This window comes from Malaclemys terrapin, chromosome 4, assembly GCF_027887155.1.
Source record: "Malaclemys terrapin pileata isolate rMalTer1 chromosome 4, rMalTer1.hap1, whole genome shotgun sequence".
Taxonomy (NCBI): domain Eukaryota; kingdom Metazoa; phylum Chordata; order Testudines; family Emydidae; genus Malaclemys; species Malaclemys terrapin.
The window spans coordinates 56,406,845-56,431,513 of NC_071508.1; the positions used below are offsets into that span (position 1 = coordinate 56,406,845).

General features: G+C 42.6%; 1 protein-coding gene across 4 annotated transcripts in view; it reads left to right on the forward strand.

The window, feature by feature from the left end:
• Positions 1-24,669, forward strand: part of AMPD3 (adenosine monophosphate deaminase 3) — a 53,920-nt gene that overhangs the window by 25,621 nt on the left and 3,630 nt on the right. For all 4 annotated transcript variants that reach the window (XM_054025934.1, XM_054025936.1, XM_054025932.1 and 1 more), the window contains exons 7-14: positions 9,234-9,428; positions 9,753-9,884; positions 10,990-11,153; positions 13,015-13,141; positions 14,248-14,411; positions 21,271-21,391; positions 23,247-23,420; positions 24,471-24,581. In XM_054025934.1, the coding sequence (XP_053881909.1) occupies positions 9,234-9,428; positions 9,753-9,884; positions 10,990-11,153; positions 13,015-13,141; positions 14,248-14,411; positions 21,271-21,391; positions 23,247-23,420; positions 24,471-24,581 (1,188 nt within the window). The remainder of the gene's footprint in view (positions 1-9,233; positions 9,429-9,752; positions 9,885-10,989; positions 11,154-13,014; positions 13,142-14,247; positions 14,412-21,270; positions 21,392-23,246; positions 23,421-24,470; positions 24,582-24,669) is intronic.

Sequence of the window (24,669 nt, forward strand, 5' to 3'; positions counted from 1 at the left end):
AAATGAATGATTGAGGAACTGTGCCTATAGCAAAGCATATCTTCCACTTCGTGTAATCAGGTGCATCAAAGACAAATGTGCTGTTCACAAGTATGTTTGAACAAGGGATCAGCAGTAAACAGAAATGGGGATGATCTTTGCCAGAGGCAAGGAAATCCACTCCTTTAAATTCAAAAAGATTGCCAGTTGTATTTTTAGACAGCCTGGATGTATTTACGGAATGGCCTGTTTACTGCTAAGCAGTAAGAAAGTGTTATAGATCTGTGCTAAGCAATAGAGTATCATTTTTCAAGTTCAGTACATATGCTCAGTAGTCAGCCTCAAATTTTATAAGTGGACTCTCCACTGCATTAGCCAAGACATCACTGAAAATATTGACGAGTACCAGATACAGGACATACCTCTGCAAGATCCCACCAGATACATCCTTCCAGTTTGACAGTGAACCATTGATAACTACTCTTTTAATATGAAACAGAGGGTCCTGTGGCACCTTTAAGACTAACAGATGTATTGGAGCATAAGCTTTCGTGGGTGAATACCCACATGCGTCTGACGAAGTGGGCATTCACCCACGAAAGCTTATGCTCCAATACATCTGTTAGTCTTAAAGGTGCTACAGGACCCTCTGTTGCTTTTCTACAGATCCAGACTAACACGGCTACCCCTCTGATCTTTTAATATGGTTTTTCAACCAATTATGCACCCCCCCCTTTATAGAAGTTTAATCTAGACCACATTTCCCTAATTTGTCTACAAGAATGTCATGTGGGACTATGTTAAAAGCCTTACTAAAATCAAGCTATCACAACTACAGCTTCCTTCCTATCCAATAGACTAGTAATGATAAGTCTCATGTTTACCCTTAATTCTACCTACTGAGTTTTGTTGCTTTGGTTGGGATTTGTTCACATGAGTAAATAAATCCCAACCAAAGCAGCAAAACTCAGTAGGTGGAATTAAGGGTAAACAACGTTGTAACAGCTGGCTTTTCCCCTTCTCAGTAACAGAGGGAGCACTTCATCCCTCTTAAGTCTTCCGGTTCTGGGGTTAAATAATGTAAGCAAGTCCAACCAAGTTGTTAATCATGAACAATATTGCTATTAGTTACCAATCTTAAAAACATCTTTTTCATTCTAAAGTTAGCATATCAACTCGATACTTCTGGAGGGAGACACTAATACTAGTGGCTAGGGAAGAAAGTATAGCTTTACAAATGTTATACAAATCCTATTATGTGCTTTGCTAATGCACCTCAGACCTTATGTCCCAGAAACCTAATATTCTAGCACTGGCCTCATTTAAGCTGAGATTTTTCCATTATGTGGATGATATGAAAACACCATTTGAATTCAAGACTCTAGAGGTAATTCTGCAACCTGCTGCAGCCCTTTGAAGGAAGGCATAGGGATGTAGGGAAGACAAAGCAAATGATTATGGGAACTAGTAAAGGGACATGGAGACAGTCATATCTAGATTGCTAGTTTGATTGTGTCAAAGGTTAGCAGCGACCAGAAATTGGTGGGGTTTTTGTAGCTCCCAGCTTATCAGTGTACACCTCACTAAAGCGAAGACAGCCAACACCAATACTATGTATTGCTCGTCTGTGATTCCTCTTTTGGCCATCTCAGCAGAAAATCCAAGGATAGAGTTGACACAGAAGCTGAAGCAGCCCATAGAAGAATGTCTTTACAAATTAGGGTTGGTGCACAGCAGTGGGTTTGGGGAGAGGGGGAGCTTGCACTACTGCTTCTGCTTGAGTCCTTAAGTCTCCATAGCTGCCAGTTTCTTATTTAGTAGTTATAAGGCTGTAGCACAGTTAACAGGATATTGGACTAAGCCATATAAACCAGGTTTTATTTAATTCTATAACCCCCTGTGGATTGCAATTCCCATATACTCCATATACTATGTTTTTTGAGCTTAGTGTGGCATTCTTCTGTTTGTCTATTCACACTACACATTTCCCGTTGACAATCAGTTGGTGAATAAGGACCCAATCCTAGAAAGTGCTGACCATCCTCATCTCTCATTGGTCTCAATGGGAGTTGCACATGCTACCACCTTGTGGGATCCTATCCTAAGGTCTGCTTTAGGTGAAGTTAATGTTAGATGTCCCATTGGCTTCACAGGAAGTAGGAGGAAGCTCTTACTAGGAAGGGTAGCAGTGTTTACAAGAGAAAGTGTATGTACCCAGAAAGCCAAGTAGTTTACAGCTGAGGGTTTCACTGGCTTAAGTATTGGAAAGACATATTACCATCAATAAGCTGCTCAAGACACCTGACTATATTTATCATTAACTGTTCTAAATGTACAGCATCAACTTAACTCTGTGACAGTGTTGTTTTATATACAATATATGCACATAAGACAATCTGTATAAAACTTTGCCATGGGGTGCAGGCCGCCAGCATAGCCCTGTAGTATCATTGCACGCCTGGCCCCCTCATGTTCTTTCACTCAGTTACCCAGACTAAATTGGTTTAAGACATGTACCCACCGTGTGGGGTCAGGGATTTTTTTTTTTTTTTTTAAAGTCTTTCTACCAAGTGTAACTCACTGTGTTAGTTGCCCCACTCTGGGTCCATGTAAGAGTTGCGGTCAGCTCTCTCTCTTACAAAACAGGAATTCCCAGCTCTCTTCCTGGAACAGGGTATACTTCAGTTAAACAGTCACTGTCTCTCCTCAAGGCAGCAACCCCAGCCCTCCTCAGAGAGCTGGGTAATTCAGGCAGTCATTAACTCTCTCCTTAACCCAGAAGTCCACACCTCTCCTCCTTGGAGCAGGATTGTAATTTAGTCACCAGTAGGGCCTTAGCCAGCTTATTCTTAGGTGTCTCTTCCCTTCTGTTAGTCCTCAGGCTCAGAAGGTTTGTTTGACTGACTGACACAGACCTCTCCTACTGGTGTCTACCTGCTATGAGGGAGGAGGCAACATTTATGCTGGTCCCCTTTGCCCAGCTCATTCCCAGTTGGTTTGGTGAGAGGGTAGTCTGCCTCACCATCTCAGCAAGGCCCCGGGCCCTTAAAGGCACAGTAATGGGATTTCCACCCAAGCACTGCTTATTCCCAGAGTTGCTTCCTCTCCGTCCTTATCCCCTACATCCTTATGTGTACATATATCATACCTTTCAAAATCTTAAAGAGCAATGTCAAATGATGGGGTGAGCTGACCATTAGGCCCTACTACCTTTAAGGGGGCAGACTGCCCCATCGCGCATACTGCCCCATCCCACACACTGCTTTTATTGATGACTTAGAAGGTGTTGAGACAGATTCAAGCCAAACCGTGTAGGAAAAAGCTTATTATGAAGAGAGAGTTAATCCCTTCATTTGTAACTTTTTGAAAATTCAGGAGTGGGGACAGTAGTATGGAAATCAGTGGAAGATGGCTGGCTAGTGAGGGGGATTGGGTGTGTAGTGTGTCAGCTGAGGAACATGCTTTGCTGAGGCAGGGGTAAAGGTGGGAGGGAAGAGAAGCAAGGGGAGGTGGAATGAGGCAAGTGGACATAGGAGGTTAGGTGTGAGGGGAGCAGGAGGATGTGGTATGCATGGAGACCCAGGCAGGATGATGATGATGATATACAACTGCAGCTGTCCTATCTGGTTGGTGGGAGGAACTACTATTTCATTCTCCCTGCTCGGATGGCAGAGGGTGGTCAAAAGGGTTCAGAGGCAGTCCTGTGTCAAGAGGAGGAGAGGTGGCCTGTGGGGAAAACCTTCAATGCGAATTCAGTAGAGTTGGCTCTCTGACAGGAAGGGCTGCAGGGCAAATGGGAGTGCTGCAATTCTTTGATCAGTGGCACACTAGAATTGAAAGTTTAAAGGAAACATTTGGGGTGGTAGTGGGTTTGTTGGGTCAGACATTTAGTTCACATGAGGTGTAGTCCACGTTCAAACAGAAGCTTCCATAAGTCATTAGGGTTATTGGTTTATTTGAATAAAGTAGTGAGATTAAGAAGACCATGGGCTACATGCTCCTTCTCACAGAAGGAAACTCTGCAATGAGTTTTCTGACTCTCTTCACCAAAAGGAAAAGGTTTAGGAGATGTCAAAGGAGACATGAGACAAGGTCTGAAGACAGAGAGCAAATGACAAGAAACAGATCCAATAAGGGTCAAATGGGAAAGGCTGGAAAACATATAGGAAGAAAAAGCCTCAGTCTTGTATTGAATCCCTCCCTGTCTCTATTGTCTGTATGTGATGTAATTAAGGTAGAATGTATAAGGTCTTTGGGGCAGGGACTTGTTGTTAGATCGGTCTATAGAACCCTTAGCACACTTTGGGCACCGTATCAAGAACTCCTCAAAAAGGAGCCTAGTTTTGCAATTTTTGTACACACACACAGACCACTATCTGAGTGAAAATGGGCTTCTGTTTTTGAGCAATGATTTCTTTCATAATGGAAAAGTAACATACACAGTTACATTTTCATATGCTTATGGTAAAAATAGCTATTGTGATGAAATTTCAAATAAAGCCAAGTTTGTGGAGCGGGGAGGATGGGTTGATCATACAGCTCTACAAAACAATTTATGCTGCATTCAAAGACAAACTCTTGCACAATTCCAGTCAAAAATCATATATGAGGACATATTTACTCAGGTTTCTGTTTTTAGCTGGTTTATCCAAGTTGATTTTCATCTTCAGACTTTGAATTGAAAGTGTGCATAAATGTGTGCTAATAAATTATGCAGTACAGTATATGGATCACTTTTCCAAGTACATTCCAGAAGCTCAGGACTGCATTATACTCAAATAAATGTTGTTGTGTTAGTTTGCCACACTCATGGTGGTCAAAATTTATTGGGTATATTTCAGGGAGGTAGCCAGAGAATCTGGAGTTGTCTGGCAGAAATAGTGACAGAGGTGCCAGAAAAGTGATCACACTACTGGGTAATGAATAGATTTAGAAAATGAGTGGAGTCATGTTTCCCTGGGAATAGGCTTCCTGATCTTAGCTCAGATATGGTGGCATCTGTGGCAGAGTAGTGAGAACACCTTAGAGGCGTTACATGATCCTCTTGAATCACCCATGTATTGTTGAGAGAAAACAATTGTTTCCGAGTAGAGTGACTTTAAAGACGCTTCAATTGCTAATCGGTCACAATCTTTGACAGCAAGTAAAAAAGCTTCCAATCTTTTCCTTCAACAAAGGTGTGTTCATTTTTGGGTTGAAAAGAAGGGAATGGTTATCTACAAGGTTTATGAATTACAAGAGGTTGAGTCCCCTCTAGTTCTACAGCATCTGGGAGTTGCATTCTACACTCTACTCAGGTTTGCTAAAGGTTGGATTTTATGTTTATTAACAGTTTTCCCTGGAAGTTAGGTCACATACTGTATCTATTAACTGTACCTGAGGCACTCAGTGAATCAGCCAAACCAACTAGTTTCTAATATTTCATTGGTCAAGAGAATATTGACAGTGAACATGGTGCCTATGTCCAGAATCAAAATCTTTCAACACCCTGAGCATCTGTAAGGGCTGGTCTACACTATGAATTTATGTCCCTAATAGAAATAGTTATGCTGAGCTGACGTAGACAGTGCTTCCCACAGAAAGCGCAGCAAAGGTTGAGACTGTGTAGACCGGGGTCAGCAACCTTTCAGAAGTGGTGTGCCGAGTCTTCATTTATTCACTCTGATTTAAGGTTTCTCATGCCAGTAATACATTTTAACATTTTTTAGAAGGTCTCTTTCTGTAAGTCTATAATATATAACTAAACTATTGTATGTAAAGTAAATAAGGTTTTTAAAATGTTTAAGAAGCTTCATTTAAAATTAAATCAAATTGCAGAGCCACCCGGACTGGTGGCCAGGACCCAGGCAGTATGAGTGCCACTGAAAATCAGCTCGTGTGCCGCCTTTGGCACGCGTGCCATACATTGCCTACCCCTGGTATAGACCTTACCTGCTGATTGTAGGGTCCCTGGGCTAGAACCTGGAGTAGCGGATGGGAAGTGGCATAGGATTGTTAGAGATATGAGGCAGATAGCTGGTCCACAGAGACTGTGATACCCCAGAAGCAGGGTGGAGGGGGCGACTATATAGTGGCCTAGCCAGAGGGCTGAATCAGAGAGAGTATCCGGAGTCCTGGAGAGTGAGAGGGCCTGCCGGCCCAGCGAGTAACAGATGAGAGCTGATCCCCAGACCTAGCCACAAGGGGGTGCCCTAGGGGTGAGTGAACCCCAACAAGGCTCTGATTAGAATACATCTCTTCTGCCATCCTTCCAGCATGAGCCATGGTGCGCACGCACACACACACACACACACACTCTCTGGCCTGCCCACAGTAAGTCTGCAAATGCAGTTGTTGTATTTGCATAAACACACACTCAGCTTGTGCATGAAGATGTGGGGCGTTTTCATGTACAAATGGATGTGCCAGGAAATAATAGGGCAACTAAAGAAGCCGGATGGCCATTGGCCCTAAATGTGCCATGTACTGATCGATATTGAACTAGGTGGTTACTTTATATGGGTAATTGAGGTGATGTAGCATACAGCAGAAAGTTAGTTCTTATTCAGAGAGGTCTAGAATATACAGCTAAATGCACAATAAATACCCCTGTATTTAAAGCAGTAAAAATAGCTTTGTTGCTTACATCATTATGCTTGTCAGAGTATAAGCATAGACACTCAACAGCTCTCCACTTAACTTAGGGCATATCTACACTTAAAATGCTATAGTGGCACAGCTACTGCTGAGCCACTACAGTTCTCCAGCCCAGACATTACCTATGCTGACTGAAGAGGTGATAGCTAGGTATGTTTACCTTCCATGGGTTCATTCCCACAACTCCTCTGGGTAAACCTCTTCTGCCACAGACCAGATCCTATGGCTTTTGCTGCCTCATGGATTTCTTCCTATCTACCTCCCTGTGCCCAGAGGACAACTGGATCCTCTCTTTGCAACTGCCTTCTACAGTCAATCTCATGGCTTTATAGAAGCCCAGCTTGCTCCTGACCAGCTGGGCTTCATCTTCAATTAGTGCTTATCAGCCAAGCCTGACTCCCTCGCAGCTACAGCCTGTTGGGTTAATTGACCCAATCTCACACCAGCCCAGCTGGGGTGAAGGTGGTGTGGAAGAACACTTCCGCACAAGCCCCCAGGGGGAATTTGGATTGAATCAACCAGAATTTCTCATGCAGGTTCACACCAAGTGCTACTCTGGAACAGCAACTATGCCACTTCCTTAATGGGGTGCAGCTCTGCTGGCAGGTTCAATAGAGCTCTGACCCCATTACTACTCCACCCCTTTCAAGTACTTACAGCAGCACTTCTCTTTCAAAGGAGACCGTGGCCAATTCCTGTCCAGGGAAACAAGGGGAGGGGGCAATTTGGGGAACACTCCCGATTCCCTTCCCTCTTCCGTGCTCCCTTGTACAGTTATGCACAAGTGAGCCCTAAGTGCAAGGGGAGTGGGTCATTGTGTGTTCAAGTTGGATGCACCCCCATGTATTGCACATGCAGTTGAAGAAGAAAGCTGAAAAATAAAGTCCCCAGTTGTTACTTTGAATATGTTACGTTACATGTCGCAAAGTAGTCTTCATAGCAGGCACAGTAGCAGTATGATCTCCTGGACAGAAGAATGTAAAGCTCCCTACGATTCCTGGGGTGCTGCAGGAGAGGAGTGTCAGAAAGCTCAGGAAATCAAAATGTTTTCGGATCCCAGTATACTTCACCTCCTACTGAATAATTTGTATTGTGTGAAAGGTATAAATGGCAGGGACATTAACTGCGTGTCTGTTATAGCAATTGCTACTACTAGTTGCATACTCATTTGCACAGTTTTTGAATGGACTGTCATTTTGCCTAATATTCCTGATGAAGAGTAAAATAGATGGCCTTCCTGCAAGTTTACTTCTGAGCTAATTTTATTGCTGGTTTATTTTCCTTCTGAACAGAAAAACCCCAAATGGATTATTTTATGTCCATCAGTAAAGCTCTTGGGTCTGATAGTCAGAAATGCTGAGCACCCGATGCTCCAATGGAAGTGAGATGTGGCTGCTTAGCATCTCTGGAAAGCAAACCCTTTGAGAGTATTTGTTTCTGTAACCAAAACGAAGACATTCTGAAACTTCTAGGCAGAATTAGGGTCTCACAAAGGAAGGGGCATTCCCTGAAGCAAGCTCTGTGGCCCTCTGTATTTTCTCTCATTGCAAGAGGAGGTTAAAGAAGCTCTACACTCTAGCCCTGCAGTTAGGCCAGCATCACTGCATTATAGTGAAACTTGGAAAACTACTGAGTACTTCTGAATAAAGTGCTTGGCTTGTGTGTTTTCTCTCCAATGGCCTCAGCTATTTGTGTGTCGAAGAGGCATATCAGAGCTACTGTTTGTTTGCCACATAATAGCAAACAGCTAAGGACCATAAGTCTCTTCAAGTCAGAAGAAATCCACAACCACCCTAGTAGTATGCTCAAAGACATCAGTGATTCATAAATGGATCCAATAATATGGTGGTATATACATTACAAAATGGGTCCTCAAAAGGTAAAGCCATTTTCTTAATATCAGTTACGGGTCAAATCCTATCTCATACCAAGCTCTGCTGTGACTGTGAAGATCCTTGACAACAGTAGAACTGTCATTCCACTGTATGGAGGGAAGGGATCGCCCAAGTGAAGCACACACCAGAGTCTGGAATGGTGCGGGAGAGGAACAGATGAGGAAAGAGGACACGCGCAACTACACAGATCCAGCAGCTATTCTACAACACAGTGAAGGATTACAGCATTGTACTGGCAGCAGTATGCCTGCGACTGCACAGAATGCCTGTGAAGCAGCAGTTCTCCCACTTTGCAGCGCGAGGGGAAGGATTCTATTTAGCCCTGGAAAGAGATCATCCGTGTACAACCCTGTTACTCAACTTCTCTTCCATTGGGGATGGGGGGCAGGATGTTGTCCTAAGAGTTCCAGGTTTTTTATCATCTCTCTTTAGTTTAATCTATCAGTGGTTTTTATGTTCTAGTTTAAAATTGTGGAAAAATAGGATACCCTTAAAAAAATATTCACTAAGCACTATGTTAATTTAATGTAACCCTTCCCCCTCTCCCTCACCCCTTGGGACCCAGGAGCTGAAACATTTTGAGGGATGTAATATCCCATGCCATCTGATTCCTAAAGAGAAATATTGTGTGACATTTTTATAATTCTGTATGACACAGGTACTTGGATAGATAAAGGGCATGTACTATCTGCTAAACAAGAGTAATCTGTTTTTTTATTTCAGGTTGATACTCATATCCATGCTGCTGCCTGCATGAATCAGAAACATTTGCTGAAGTTTATTAAGCGCACTTACAAAACAGAGTTAAATCGGATTGTTGCAGAGAAAGAAGGCAAGAAGATGACTTTAAAGCAAGTGTTTGAGAGCCTTCACATGGATCCTTATGACCTCACTGTAGACTCTTTAGATGTCCATGCTGTAAGTCTATTCCCTCAACAAATAAAATAGAGAAAAATCAGCTCTCTATGAGTGCAAACTGCTTGGGGAGAAGGGAAGGGAAGGGAAAGAGTTTTTTGCTGCATCCATTGAATGATATTTAAAAAAAAAATACACCCAGTGCTTAAATTATTTGTCACTATATTGTAAACAAGGATTTAACTTAGGCTGTTTCTTTCCTAACAGTTTTGTGACTAGAAAACAATCTTAGTAGAAAACAAATATATTAATTTGATTTATAACATGGTTAGGTATTTCCTAACCACTAGTATTTGGATACCTATACTGAGATTTTTTTTCCTCCAGGGTCGCCAAACATTTCATCGGTTCGATAAATTTAACTCCAAGTACAATCCAGTTGGTGCCAGTGAGCTAAGGGACTTGTACCTGAAAACTGAAAACTACCTTGGTGGTGAATACTTTGCTCGTATGGTCAAGGTAAATAAGATTTGTACCAGGGATATAATTTCAGAAAAATTCTGGAGGAGAGAGAGGAAGTTTTGTAAGCATATAGAAACATAAAAGGCGATTACATATCCTGCAAGGTCTGTGTGTGTGTGATGTGTGTGAGAGGGAGAAAGACATAATGGAGCATATATACCTATGAAAAGTTGGGGGGGATGGGGATTGCCTACCTTGCCCCATAAGTGATGCCCCTTATTTGTATCTCTCCAGCTGTAATGGCACAGTATTTTGTAGAAGTAATTTACAGTATGTACAGTGGTTCGGAGATTTCCAAAGGCTTCAGGCCACTGTACCAAGTTACCAGACAGAGACCTCTGCTGAGCCAATCACTGCCTGCTGTTTCCTGTATAATTGTACATGCTCTAACTTGCAGGGGAGCTTGGGCTTTTCCAAGCCTCCCCAATCTTGTGCAGTTACAAATTAATGGGAAGCAACCAGTGGTAGAACATTGTGGTTCAGGACATGATAGGGAGCCTTCAGCACTAGAAATTAAAGACTGAGAAGCTAGGAATGGTATATATACACAATTGCTGCAAAAGTCCTCTTGCAACAAAATAGTGTGGAGGAGAGGCCACCTGCATATGCATTACTCAGTTTCTTTCCACACCTACACAGGTGTTTGACTAAAACTAATAGCATAACTTTTTCAGGAGGCAATTGACATACATATTCTGGGCCTGATTCTCCATTGTCCTGCACACTGTGTAGTCATTTACAACAGTGTAAAGGGGGTGCAAAATGCTATCATTCTGATTACATGCAGGATATAGTGGTGTAAGTGACTCCACAAGGCACAGGGAAGGCCCTCTGAAGCCAAAGGTTGCATTTAAATCCACACTGTTTTAAAGATTTCAAAGTTAGCCACTAAATGACATTCCTTCCTGCATGCTAACTGGGATAGTTTAGCAGGAATGACAAGAGATTCCTTTTATGTTTAACAGTTGCCAGACTCAGATCGGCTGCATTCCATTGTAGAGCAGGTCTGAGAAAAAAAGTGTGGTAGACAAAAACAACACTAACTGTGCATGGTATGTTGTGTCCTTACATAAGCAAACATTAATGAGTTGTTCTCCAATAGGAAGTAGCTCGTGAGCTAGAAGAAAATAAATACCAGTATATGGAACCTCGGTTATCCATTTATGGGCGGTCTCCAGATGAATGGCAGAATTTGGCAATATGGTTCATTGAACACAAAGTTTATTCACCCAACATACGCTGGATAATTCAGGTTCCCAGAATTTAGTAAGTAAGCAGGAGTTATTGGTAATGAGAACAGATTAAAATCTTGCAAAAAGACACATTTTCTCTTCTACTATCCCCTTAGCTTTACCAGCTGTCCTGTACTTCTTTCTTTTCTTTTCTTTTTTTTTAAATAAAAATATCTGGGAATTTTCCTTGTGGCTAATTGCATGGCTGCTTCAATACTGCAGGCTTCCTTTGTGGGACTAAAGTTTATTCTTCTTCGGGCTTTTCAAAACTAGTGACTTCCTCCAAAAATATTTACAAGCATCTAACTCAAATGACTTTTTTTTAATGTTGAAAAGATTTTTTTATCAAAAGCAGGTCAAAATATCACTTACAGTTTTGATTACTGAAACAGTCAGAATCTGATTCCAGAAATGCTGCATAAGGAGAGGGAAATGCTTTCCAAACTTTGTGTCAGAGAGTTTTCTGCAAGATCATGACTAATTGATTCAATCAACATGTTACTTCAACCAAAACAAATTATAAATTACAAAATTAAATCAATATCAGTTTTCACCCAATCTTTTAGCATCCTTAGGGACTACTATACTAAGCGATGTATGCTGTAACTAATGACTTTTGCCATACATATTTGTCATAGTAGATGGTGGCTGAATTGCATGTTTTGAATTTAGGCAGCTGGAAAATTAGTATGAGGAGTTGTCAGCATAGCATAGCTACCCCTGAGCATATTGCTCATTGGGGAGCAGGGCCGGCTCCAGGCACCAGCCTACCGAGCATGTGCTTGGGGCGGCACCTGGAGGGGGGCGGCGCTCAGGGTTTTTTTTTTTTTTTTTTTTTTTTTTTTTTAACATACTGGGGCTGTTGGGGCGCCCGGCGGCGCTCCGGCCCGAGAGAGGAGCCGCGGCTGGGCTCGCCGCCCTCCCAGCGGCACTCCAGCCGTTGGCACTCCGGCCGTCGGGGAGAGCGGGGCCCTGGCTGGGCTCGCTGCCCTCCTCCCGGCGCTCCGGCCGGTCGGGGAGAGCGGGGCCCCGGCCGGGCTCGCCGCCCTCCTCCCGGCACTCCGGCCAGGCTCGCCGCCCTCCTTCCGACGCTCCGGTCGGTTGGGGAGAGTGGGCCCGCGGCCGGGCTCGCCGCGCTCCCCGCCGAGGGGCGGGGGGCGGCGGAAGGCTTTTTTGCCTGGGGCAGCAAAAAAGCCAGAGCCGGCCCTGTTGGGGAGAGAGTTCTTCTCCTTTAACTTTCCTGCACAACATTATAAATCAGGGGATGACCCTTGCAATAGTCATGCAAACTGGGACTATCAAAAGAGAAACTTCAGTATTACAAAGTGACAGAACATTTTACTTTCCTTTGCAATAGCTTCATTTGGAAAACTGAATCACACAATTACCTCTCCTTTCCACTTTCAGTGCCTGGATTCCTTTAAGGAAATGGGTTACTTATTCTCATGATTGATACATTATAAATATACGTATATTTATGCCTGCATCTGTAATTTTCACGCCATGCATCTGAAGAAGTGAGTTTTTTACCCACGAAAGCTTATGCCCAAATAAATCTGCTAGTCTCTAAGGTGCCACCAGATTCCTCGTTATTTTTGTGGATACAGATGAACACAGCTATCCCTCTGATATTTATTATTATTATTATTGACACTGCAGTAGCATCTAGGACCCCATTGTGTTAGGTGCTGTACAGACACAGAACAAAGAAAGAAAATAAAGGACAGCCCTGGTCCCAAAATATATATTTGTGTAGCACCAACCATGTGATAAATGCTTTGGATTTCTGAATCCAGACAGAATGAGACCCTAAAATGTTTTCTGAGGATGTCAGGGAGTAAAAAAGTTGGCTGATTAATGAAAAATAGTTACAGTTGTATATCTGCTTCTTTCAGTGACATATTTAGGTCAAAAAATCTTCTGGCTAATTTTGGGAAAATGTTAGAGAACATCTTCTTACCTCTGTTTGAGGCAACCATCAATCCCAAAGATCACAGGGAGCTGCACCTCTTCCTCAAATATGTAAGTATGTATGACAGGTTTCAGAGTAGCAGCCGTGTTAGTCTGTATCCGCAAAAAGAAGAACAGGAGTACTTGTGGCACCTTAGAGACTAATAAATTTATTAGAGCATAAGCTTTCGTGGACTACAGCCCACAGTCCACGAAAGCTTATGCTCTAATAAATTTGTTAGTCTCTAAGGTGCCACAAGTACTCCTGTTCTTCTTTTTGCGTAAGTATGTATGGCTCTTCTGTGCCTTACTCCAAATGGATCCTCTCTTCACAATTAGATTTTTAGTTTCTGTATAGGGGAGATGGTGAAAGCCACTGACATTATTAATAAAAACCCTTCTGTGAAGATAGCTGTTAATATTTTTTAAACACTCATATGCTTCAGTAAAAATATAGGTAAGAATGTGGTGACAAGAAACCACCATTTATTTAACCTGGAAGCAGCACAGGACTCCTTCCAATAGTCCTGTCTGTAGAAGAGAGTAGTGAATCTACATTCATGCTAGTGCAGAGAGCAAGAGCAAGAAGCTCTGGTAAGCACCACAAAAGCCCCTTTTGCTGTCTCCCTGCAGAATAAAAAGTTATTTGAAAAAACTCAGTTCCTTAAACAATAAAGACCTTCATAGTGGTACTTCAGCAATCAAAGAAAAACACTTATGCTTCTTAATATATGTCCATATCACCTCACGCTCTTAATTTGTCCAGTCAATTGCCTTCATGTTGAGAAAGGACTACTAAATCGATGATTCAGCTTTAATAAAGTATGCACAAAATGTTAATACCAATTTGGATTATGTAAAGCTACATAATTACATTAGTTTAATTTTGAAAGCTGCAGCTGATCAGTTCCAAAATTTCCAGCAAATGTTCTAGCCATGGAGTAGAACTGCTGCTTCAGTTGTTATGACACACATCACAGAAGAACTGCCTTCTGCATCCTGTGCATCTTGGAACGATGCTCTAGAATAGCAGAGTGGCAGGATTGCTGACTGAAGGAGGGCAAGTACTTACAGGTGGAGGTGGATATTTTAATATTATAATAAAACTAGAATTGATACTTCTGAAACTTGCTTATTCAAAAAAAAAAAAAAAGGTTCTTATGAATCCCTTTTCATAGGTGACTGGCTTTGACAGTGTTGATGATGAGTCCAAACATACCGACCACATGTTCTCTAACAGAAGTCCTAACCCTGAGATCTGGACCAGTGAAAAGAATCCTCCATATAGTTATTATTTGTATTACATGTATGCCAACATCATGGTGCTCAACAACCTTAGAAAGTAAGTAGTAATTTTCCTCCATACCATTCTGTGTTTACCTTTGGTGGAAAAATGGGGTAGAGAGGATTAAAATAATCATTTTGGATCCAGTCTAAATTTATGCCCAGTTTTGATTTTGTTATTTTAAAACTCAGAACATTTTTAGGTCCAGTTTTGAAGTCAAATAAAATATTTAGGATTGTGTCTGGGATTGTTAGGTGACAGATAAATACTATAATTTAAATTATGGCACTCACACTTACTTACCTCCACCAACAAAAAATGTAAGTATTTGTTTCAACCAAAAATGTGTCTTTAAAACAAAGTTGGCTCTCTGTGGCTTACCTGGCCTTTATTCAGGGTGTATTTCTGAGTTTAGGGTGCCCCAGATAGCTCCTCTGTGGAGCAGTACCACGAGTTTGTCAGTACTGTCTTGTTCTGTAGTATGGTTCTCTACGTCTTTTCCACTCTACCCGTATTGTAAATTATTACCACCAAGTATTTCAGAGATACTGTATTGCAGGGCTCGGCAATGTTTGGCACGCGGCTCGCCAGGGTAAGCACCCTGGCGGGCCGGGCCAGTTTTTTTTACCTGCTGACGCGGCAGGTTCGGCCGATCGCGGCCCCCACTGGCCGCGGTTCACCGTCCCGGGCCAATGGGGTCGGCGGGAAGCCGCGGCCAGCACATCCCTCACCCGCGCCGCTTCTCACCGCCCCCATTGGCCCGGGACAGCGAACCACGCACAGTGGGGGCCACGATCGGCCGAACCTGCCGTGTCAGCATGTAAATAAACTGGCCTGGGCCGCCAGGGTGCTTACCCTGGCGAGCCGCGGGCCAAATGTTGCTGACCCCTGCTGTATTGTATTAATAATAAAAACATTGAAATCTTGACTCAACCACAGCCCTTTATCAAAGATACAGGAAATCCTAATTGTTGATTAATATGTAGCCAATTGATTAAATATTCTTAATGAACCACAAGTGTGGTAATAGGTCAACCACTTCTTATCCTATTAACGCTGAAATAAGGGAGAATCCTTTCTACATAACTGGTCCAGATGTTGATCACAGTGAGGATTCTGCAGCTTCTTGGCGAGTTCAGTCAACTTTTGGTCTTGTGACCCTGAATAAGAAGGAGAGAGGAGTTCAGTGAGATCTGCTTAATGCTCTACTGGAAAAACTCTGGGGTCCCATACAGTTACCTCAGTTTTGTATACCCTGATTTCAGGGCTCTTCGGAAGGGGCCACCCTCTGATTTCTGTAGATCAGTTGCCCACTGACTCTCTGCTGTCTCTGTTTCTCTGATGCTTCCATTGATGTGCAATAGATGGCATCAGTGTATAACAAATTTATTTCATGCTTCCTTCAGTCAGATGGTTTAATTCATTTAATAGATTGTATTTCATTATTTGTCCTGACTATTCATTGGGATCCCCCTCTTTAAGCAATTTCTCTTAATATTCTAAAATTATACCCTAGCTAGATATCTTTCAACATTCTTTTTTCCTTCTAGTGCCATACAATTCTTACGACTTCTAGGGTGCAACGACCATTTTCAAAGAAATGAAACAAAATCCCTTACAGTCTTTAAATCTATAGAACATGAGCCATATATTCTTTGATTATATCTAAATGATAAAAAAACCCTCAATTAATAGCGAGATTAAAAAATGGTTGCGATTAATCGCAGTTTTAATCGCACAGTTAAACAATAATAGAATACACATTTAAATTTATTATAAATATTTTTGGATTTTTTTCTACATTTTCAAATATATTGATTTCAATTGCAACACAGAATACAAAGTTTACAGTGCTTACTTTATATTTATTTTGTATTACAAATATTTGCACTGTAAAAAAACCAAACAACCAAAAGAAATAGTATTTTTCAATTCACCTCATACAAGTACTGTAGTGCAGTCTCTTTATCATAAAAGTACAACTTAAAAATGTAGAATTTTTTTTTACATAAGTGCACTCAAAAAGTAAAACTTTGGAGCCACAAGTCCTACTTTTTGTTCAGCCAATTGCTAAGACAAACATGTTTGTTTACATTTGCAGAAGATAATACTGCTCGCTTCGTATTTGCAATGTGACCTGAAAGTGGGAACAAGCGTCCACATGGCACTGTTGTAATACAAAGTGAGCCCTGTACACTTATTGTGTTGTAACTGAAATCAGCATATTTTAGGGTTACCATACGTCCTCTTTTTCCCAGACATGTCCGGCTTTTCGGCAGTCAAACCCCCGTCCGGGGGGAATTGCCAAAAAGCGGAACATGTCCGGGAAAATGGCGGCTCTGTTTAAGAGCCCGGCTGCCTGAACGCTACCGGCTTCGGGCAGCCCCGTGCCTGGAGACCCTGCGCCGCTGGAGCCCGGGAGGGGAAGTGCCCGGCTGGGGGCGCAGGGTCTGGAGGCACGGGGCTGCCCGAAGCCGGTAGCGCTCCGGCAGCCCGGCTCTTAAATAGAGCCGCGGGGACTGGAGCCTCCAGCTGCCGGGGCTGTGTGTAACTGACACAGTGTCAGTTACACAGAGCCCCAGCCGCTGGAGGCTCTGTTTAAGAGCCGGGCTGCCCGAGCGCTACCGGCTTCGGGCAGCCCCGTGCCTGGAGACCCTGCGCCCCCAGCCGGGCACTTCCCCTCCCGGGCTCCGGCGGCGCAGGGTCTCCAGGCACGGGGCTGCCCGAAGCCGGTAGCTCTCGGGCAGCCCGGCTCTGTGTAACTGACACTGTGTCAGTTACACACAGCCCCGGCGGCTGGAGGCTCCAGTCCCCGCGTCTCTATTTAAGAGCCGGGCTGCCCGAGCGCTACCGGCTTCGGGCAGCCCCGTGCCTCCGGACCCTGCGCCGCCGGAGCCCGGGAGGGGAAGTGCCCGGCTGGGGGCGCAGGGTCTGGAGGCACGGGGCTGCCCGAAGCCGGTAGCGCTTGGGCAGCCCAGCTCTTAAACAGAGCGGGGGCGGCTGGAGCCTCCAGCCCCCGGGGCTCTGTGTAACTGACCCAGTGTCAGTTACACAGAGCCAAAGAGGAGAAAAGCCTCCAGCCCCCGGGGCTCTGTGTAACTGACCCAGTGTCAGTTACACAGAGCCCCAGCCGCTGGAGGCTCTGTTTAAGAACCGGGCTGCCCGAGAGCTACCGGCTTCGGGCAGCCCCCTTGCCTCCGGACCCTGCGCCCCCAGCCGGGCACTTCCCCTCCCGGGCTCCGGCGGCGCAGGGTCCGGAGGCACGGGGGCTGCCCAAAGCCGGTAGCGCTGGGGCAGCTCGGCTCTTAAACAGAGCCTGAGGAGCAGAGCCTCCAGCTGCGGGGGCTCTGCTCCTCTTCGGCTCTGTGTAACTTATACAGTGTAAGTTACGCAGAGCCGCCGGAGCCCCGGAGGGGAAGTGCCCGGCTGGGGGCACAGGGTCCGGAGGCATGGGGGCTGCCCAAAGCCCGAGCGCTACCGGCTTCACGGTTTGCTGGGCAGCCTCCAGACCCTGCGCCCCCGGCTGGGCGCTTCCCCTCCCGGGCACCAGCTGCGCTGGGGAAGCGCCGGCTGGGGGCGCAGGGTCTGGGGGCTGCCCGGGAAACCGTGATGCTGGTAGCACTGGGGCAGCCCTTTCCCCCTGGCTGGGAGTGGGAGGGAGGAGGGGGCGGAGTTAGGGTGGGGGAAGGGGCGGAGTTGGGGCGGGGCTAGGGGTGGGGAAATGGGCGGGGCCATGGCCCGTGGAGGGTCCTCTTTTTTTATTTATGAGATATGGTAACCCTAGCATATTTGAAAATGTAGAAAAACATCCAAAATATTTATAATAAATTTAAATTGATATTCTATTATTGTTTAATAGTATGATTAAAACTACAATTAAGTACAACTATTTTTTAAATCTAGTTAATTTGTTTTTTGTTAATTGCTTGGATTAACTGCAATTAAGTGACAGCCCTAATTATATCTAATACTCTTCACTTAACATCTTTCCAGGCTTATTAAAGTATTTGAGACATTAGAGAAACAGATTATTCAGAGAGATGTGTTTCTGATTTATCAGGCAAACACTATCAACAGTTTTTAAATTGGGCTGGAATATATAACCTTTGGACCTTTGACCTCTGGAACTTTCAGGGTTTTGGGTCAACAGCCAAGCTGTTCCTAACAGGTTTAAACCTACATTTTGTTTTTCCACTTCTTTGGTTCATGTGACACTGTCTGGAGTGGTTCACGACCGTCAGTGCCAACCTCAGGACAGACTGTCAAAAAGCAGAACAGAAACCCCAAACTGGTGGTATGTTCTATAATTAGATTTTATCAACCCAGTAACAACTGTGAACTCCTAAAGCACTGTAACAGTTTTACCATGGAGTCACAGATAGTCCCCTGGGGCATGCCAGTTTATCTTGCCACCCAGGCAAGCTGGACTATGTGATAGATGGTTACTTTACACCAAAAATCACAACAATAGTCATGTTATTCCCAGTCCCAAAGGGCCAAGCACTTACCCCAGGTAGATTGTACTCATATCTCAAACCAAAGACAACACCTGCAGCTACTCCTGTAACAAACAAACTAATGATTTATTAACTAAGAAAAGAAATGAGAGTTATTTACAAGGTTAAAACAGGAAACACACTTACATAAGTTAGTCTTTGATTTAAAAAGGGAATATAAGCTTCTATATTAAGCAGCTCTGTATGTCCTTTAGGGCTGACCCATGCCAAGCAGCATGGGGATCTCTTGCTTATGTTTAGGAATCTTTGCCCCTCAAAGTTCAGACAACATAAAGAGACCTAGTTTCTCCTTCTCAAGGATTTTTATCCTCTTCCCCGCAGAGCCCAAACTGATGAACAAATGTGGGTGTCTGATAAAAGTGGGAGGGCAATCAACATTTGGCTCATTTGGTTTCAAAGGCCCTCTTGTCTGCAGGGCCAGCACTTTACACTAAATTAATGTGTCTTTTCTTGTTTAGTGAGTTACATAATTACAGAGGTTTACAATGCAAACACTCAATATAACTTTATACCATGGGATACAGATATTATAAGTAGGATTATTATGTGCAGCATCCTACAAGTATTCCATAAAGTCTAAACATTAAACACATTTTTACAACTCTAATATCTGTTTTAACTATACTAACCCACAGGTAAGCCAGCTATGTATTTGTCGGTATTCAGAGCGGCCCTGGGCCTTGGCATGAGTTGGCACCTGGCAAGCCAGCATCACAGTTCCTATTTAGCATATGAGACAATTAGGTACTCTGCACAGAAAGGGTGCAGTTACACTTGTCTGTTGCTTGGCCGTGGTTCTCCTTAGCTAGACCAAGAGAGATGGAAATCTCATCCATAGGTAAAATTACGGGAGTCTTTGGTTTGAGAAATTAACAGTAGTTGGAAAAATCTTTATCAAGCATAAGAGCTTTCCTTTCCTGGGAACTGTGTATTTTATCTTTAACTTAATTAATGCTCTCCAGACAAGGTGTCTCATCTGTTGGGATAGGCCAATTGACTATCATTGTCCTTAGGGCTGAGAAGAGGCTAAAGTTTGGAATGTGCATAAAGGTGATTTCCAGAAGATAATTAAAAGGGAAGAGAGAGAAATTGCCAACACCATATTTTGATGTCTATGGACCTTAAAGAAGTCACTTAACCTCTCTGTGCCTGTTTATCTACTGCACTGGTGTAATAATATTTCCCTAACTAACAGAAGTGTTGTGAGATTTGTTTCACTATTTGTAAAGTGTTTTGGGATCCTCCCATGGCAGATGCTATAAACTAACAAAGCATTAGCATTATTTTAATTTATCTTCTTACTCATTTCCTGAGTAACATTCAAAACAGTATTCCCTCTTCCCAACCCCAAACATTTCTTACTTTCACTACACCATATAATCAACAAAAACAACAACAATAAAAACTTTTAAAAATCTCCTTGAACTTATATCAAACATCTGGCTGCCTATTTGTTGACTGACTGTCTGCTACACACAATCTTTCCTTCCACTATGAATTTAAAATGCTTCATCTGTTTTTCCCACATTCACCATCTTGTTTCTTGTCTGGACTATTTCTCTTCAGAAATTATAAATAGCTCTCTCTCTCTGTGTACAGCCCCCCCAAGCTTTGGGGTTTATTATGGTTCGGAAGATTGTGACGAGGTATATTTCCCAACCTACTCTGAAACAAAATTCAGATATGATGTAGATTCCAAAATAACCCTCTGACTTGGGGTTTCCTTTTATTACCACAGTAATTAACAAAAATACAATAAAGTTCAACTCAAGCTTGCCTGTAACTGAACGTTCCTACCTCAAGACTGCTCAGTTGCCATTCTACAGCCTCTCCCTCTAGAGAGCCACGCTAACCTTCCTGGTATCTTGGCAGGGGTAATGACGCATCTGCTTCAATGAGTCAGCAGTACTCTGTTAATCCAGTCTCAGCAGGCTCAATGCCTTTGAAGCAAACACTGCAAAACCATTTCATATTTTTGAGTAACCTGATAGGATATGCAAAGTCAACAAAGATGAAATACACCCTCAAATGATTCTATGAGTATGACTTGTAATTAAGATTACATCCCAGAACCTCTTTATACTCAGCCAATCCAAAAATGTATGTTTTTAGTCCTTTCTGTGTTTTGAGCATCTACAAAGATTAGCAGGTAATTTCAGTCTGTGCAGGGTTTGTTATGGTTTATGGAAGAAATGGTACCAGATTAAGACACAAAAAATTGTAATTTAAGCACATCTGAGTCTAGTGAAGTAAATAATTACTCTTAGATCTGTTTTCCCATTCATGTGTTTAGTTATTTTTATGGATATTTTTCAATTGATATTAATAGCATTTACATTTAAAATGGGTGAAAAGACACCAGTTATTCTTGGGGTAGGACTTATTTTTAATTTCTGCAGGGAAAGAGGCATGAGTACCTTCTTGTTTCGCCCTCATTGTGGAGAAGCTGGGTCCATCACTCATCTGGTGTCAGCCTTTCTGACATCTGACAACATTTCTCATGGATTACTCCTGAAGAAGGTATTGCTCTTGTTGTTCATTTATCATAGTCTTAGTTTATTGAAAAAAACTCAAACTCATCAGACTTATCAATTAATAAAAACACCTCTACACGACCCCTCACCCTCTTGAAGAATCTAGGCAAATATAGAAGATGAAATTCTGGCCACATTGAAGTAAATGGCAAAATTCCCACTGACGTCAGTGGGGGCCAGGCTTTCATCCATTAAGAAAATCTTTGTGAAAATAATTGGCCACCGGGTGGCAGATTTGTATTAAGTCAGTAGTCATTCTGGTAAAAATACATCTTCTTTTAAATGGTGATTTACTTAGGAAGACTGAAATAAGAATCCCTCCATAGTTCGTGTGTAAATTCTTTGAATTAAAAGTTAATCTCTTATGACTATTCTAAGATTAGGAAGAATTGCTTTCATCTCCCCACAAAATGGTTCCCTAAGTCTGGTTGAAAATTTTTGATTGAAATGGATTTTTGATGGAAAATTGGGTTTTTGACAAAACAAATTTTTTTATGCAAAGCGTAAGCTTTCCATGGATATTTCAATTTTTTGTTGAAAAAACAAAGCCACTGTAATGCTTCATGGAAGTTGTGGTTTGGGTGCCTCAGGCCCTGCAGTCTCTTTTGAGATAAGTTCCCAAGCCAAGCCACATCTCCCATGATGGCAGCCGGAGATTTCGGTGATGTCCTGCAATGGTTCAGCAAGATGGGAGCCATGGTGCATCCTGGGAGATATAGTCTAGTCAGGAAACCTGGCCAATATTGAAGAATGAAGGAATGAGGCACCATGGTACAATATTTGAATCAAAATTTTTGGTTTTGGCCAAAAAGTTTCAGTTCTAGAATTTTTGCTGAAATATTGACATTTTGGCATTCTGCCCCTCCCCCAGTCTAGTCCTCCTGTAATTTGGCATCTGAAACAAGTTATTTAAAAAATTCAGAACATAATTGAAATCAGTGGGAACTGCTAGTACTTAGGTCCTGTGAAAATCAACCCACTAACTTAGATGCCTAAATATGGGTATAGATTTGGGTGTCTAATGTTAGGTACCTAAACTGAAAATTTTGACCTGAAGTCATATCACTATTAAGTCTCTATTAAGACTGATAGTCCTAAAATTAGACCCAGGCAGTGTGCTATAGTTTGTACATACTCACTACATTATGCTGTTCTTCTCTTTAGCCTGTCAGCTCTATTCTTGTACGACCAAGAATGGAATAAACCTGGCAGAGCTGATAAGTGTGGTGCAGGCTTGTGTCGTGTATACTAGTTAGATTACAAGCCAAAAATAGTCATGAATACAGATGAGAATGAATCCCCTAGATTCTGAATACATTACATGTGCACCCATATTTATACCCTCAGATAAATGAAAGCTCCTTCCTTTGGTTCTTTAACAACGCCCCCCCCCCCCCACTACCACCACCAAACTGATCTATTCTGTGGTGTGTTTTGGATATAACTAGTGTTCGCTAATGTACCTGTGGTGCATCTGAATTTAAGTTCTTTTTGGTAGGGACTCTGTTAGTATGGAACAGAGCTCTCCGACAGAATCATGTTCGATCACTAGGCTCTGTAAATAATTAATAATTGTGTTTTATTGGGAATACTGTCTCAGTGCATCCAACATGTAGAATATTTGTTGCTTTAAAAAAAAATTGCATTTAAAGTTGCATTTAGAAAATATTGAAAAAAATCTGTGCAAAAGGTCACTTCAGTGCAGACATCAGTTTTTCTGGTCATAATCCTTCCACAATCATATTCAATGAGGCTGTTTCCATTTCCTGTGATTGAAAACCTCCTTTCCTGTTATCTCACAGGGCCATTAAATAATGAATATCTGTATTGTTTTTGTACAGAGTCCAGTTCTTCAGTATCTTTATTATCTTGCACAAATTCCCATTGCCATGTCTCCACTTAGCAACAATAGCCTATTCCTTGAGTATTCAAAAAATCCACTACGGGAATTTCTACATAAGGGACTTCACATTTCTCTCTCTACAGATGATCCTATGCAATTCCATTATACAAAGGTAAGCACAACTGAAAACTTTTGTCTTTAAGGTGAATTTGTTAATAGTGCCAAAGTGGCCTGAAACACTTTATTTCTCATGGCATAGTATGTGACACCTTATGTCCTTACACACCTCTCAGTCAATGTTCCCCCCATTCCCATTCCTCTGAAAACTGTTAGATTTCATGGGGAAATGACTAATTGCCAAATTACATTTTGTTTGTAATCCTGCCTCTTCCAGCCACTGGCTCCTCAAGTACAGAGGAAGCTTAAGAGGATGGAGCGCTCCCATGTTAGTGTCTTGATAAGCAATGTTTTAGAGGTGGGGTGCCAGGGAAGACCTGTTTCCATTCTAATGAATGTGGTTGAAGCTTACTGAAAAAAATGTCATTTGAGATCTCTGAAGATAAACTACAAACTGTTCATTCCATGTACTGGGCTTGATGCTCTCCTGCGCCGAGTTCCACTCAGTGCAGGAGAGGAGAGAGTGCCTGGAAACTGGTTACAACTCCCTGATTCTGTGGGCTGGTCTACGCTGACCTCAACCCCAGTGTGAATTGGAGCCGCCTATTGGCAGCTCTAACTTTTGCCATCTGAGGATCAGCAGTGCTCTAGTCTGCTTCACTCTGCCCTGCTCCTCCCCATCTGTAATGTTCCTACAATAGAGAGCAGTTTGCGCAGGAGCTTGCTACACAAACTTTACACCAGTTGAGAGCTACCCCCTGTTGGAGGAATTCTCAGGTGTCCAGTATCTGCCTCCTTGTTGCATTCAAAAGTGTCAGATCAGAAGAGAGAAACTTTCTTGGTGTATTTATTAAGCATTTAGACTGAAATTCGCAAAGCAACCTAAGGGATTTGGATGCCAATTCCTATCAATTTGAATTAATCAATCTGTCTCAGGCATCTTGAAATAGACAAAACTTTCAGTCTCCAGTAATTGAGTTTAAAGCCTAAAAACTTGAAAATTGTGTCCATCTAACAAAATTGTTTAATAATAGGAAATGATTACATATCAAACACAATTACTAAATAGGGTATAGCCTAACAAATCGTATTTTTGATGGTACAGGAAGCACTTATGGAGGAATATGCCATAGCAGCTCAAGTGTGGAAACTGAGCACGTGTGACTCATGTGAACTAGCAAGAAACAGCGTACTACAAAGTGGATTATCACATAAGGTAAATTTGGTTTGTTGCAAGACGCATTGTCATTGTTTGGACTTTTTATGAATATAAAGGTATGCAACGATTTAATGAAATTTTTTTG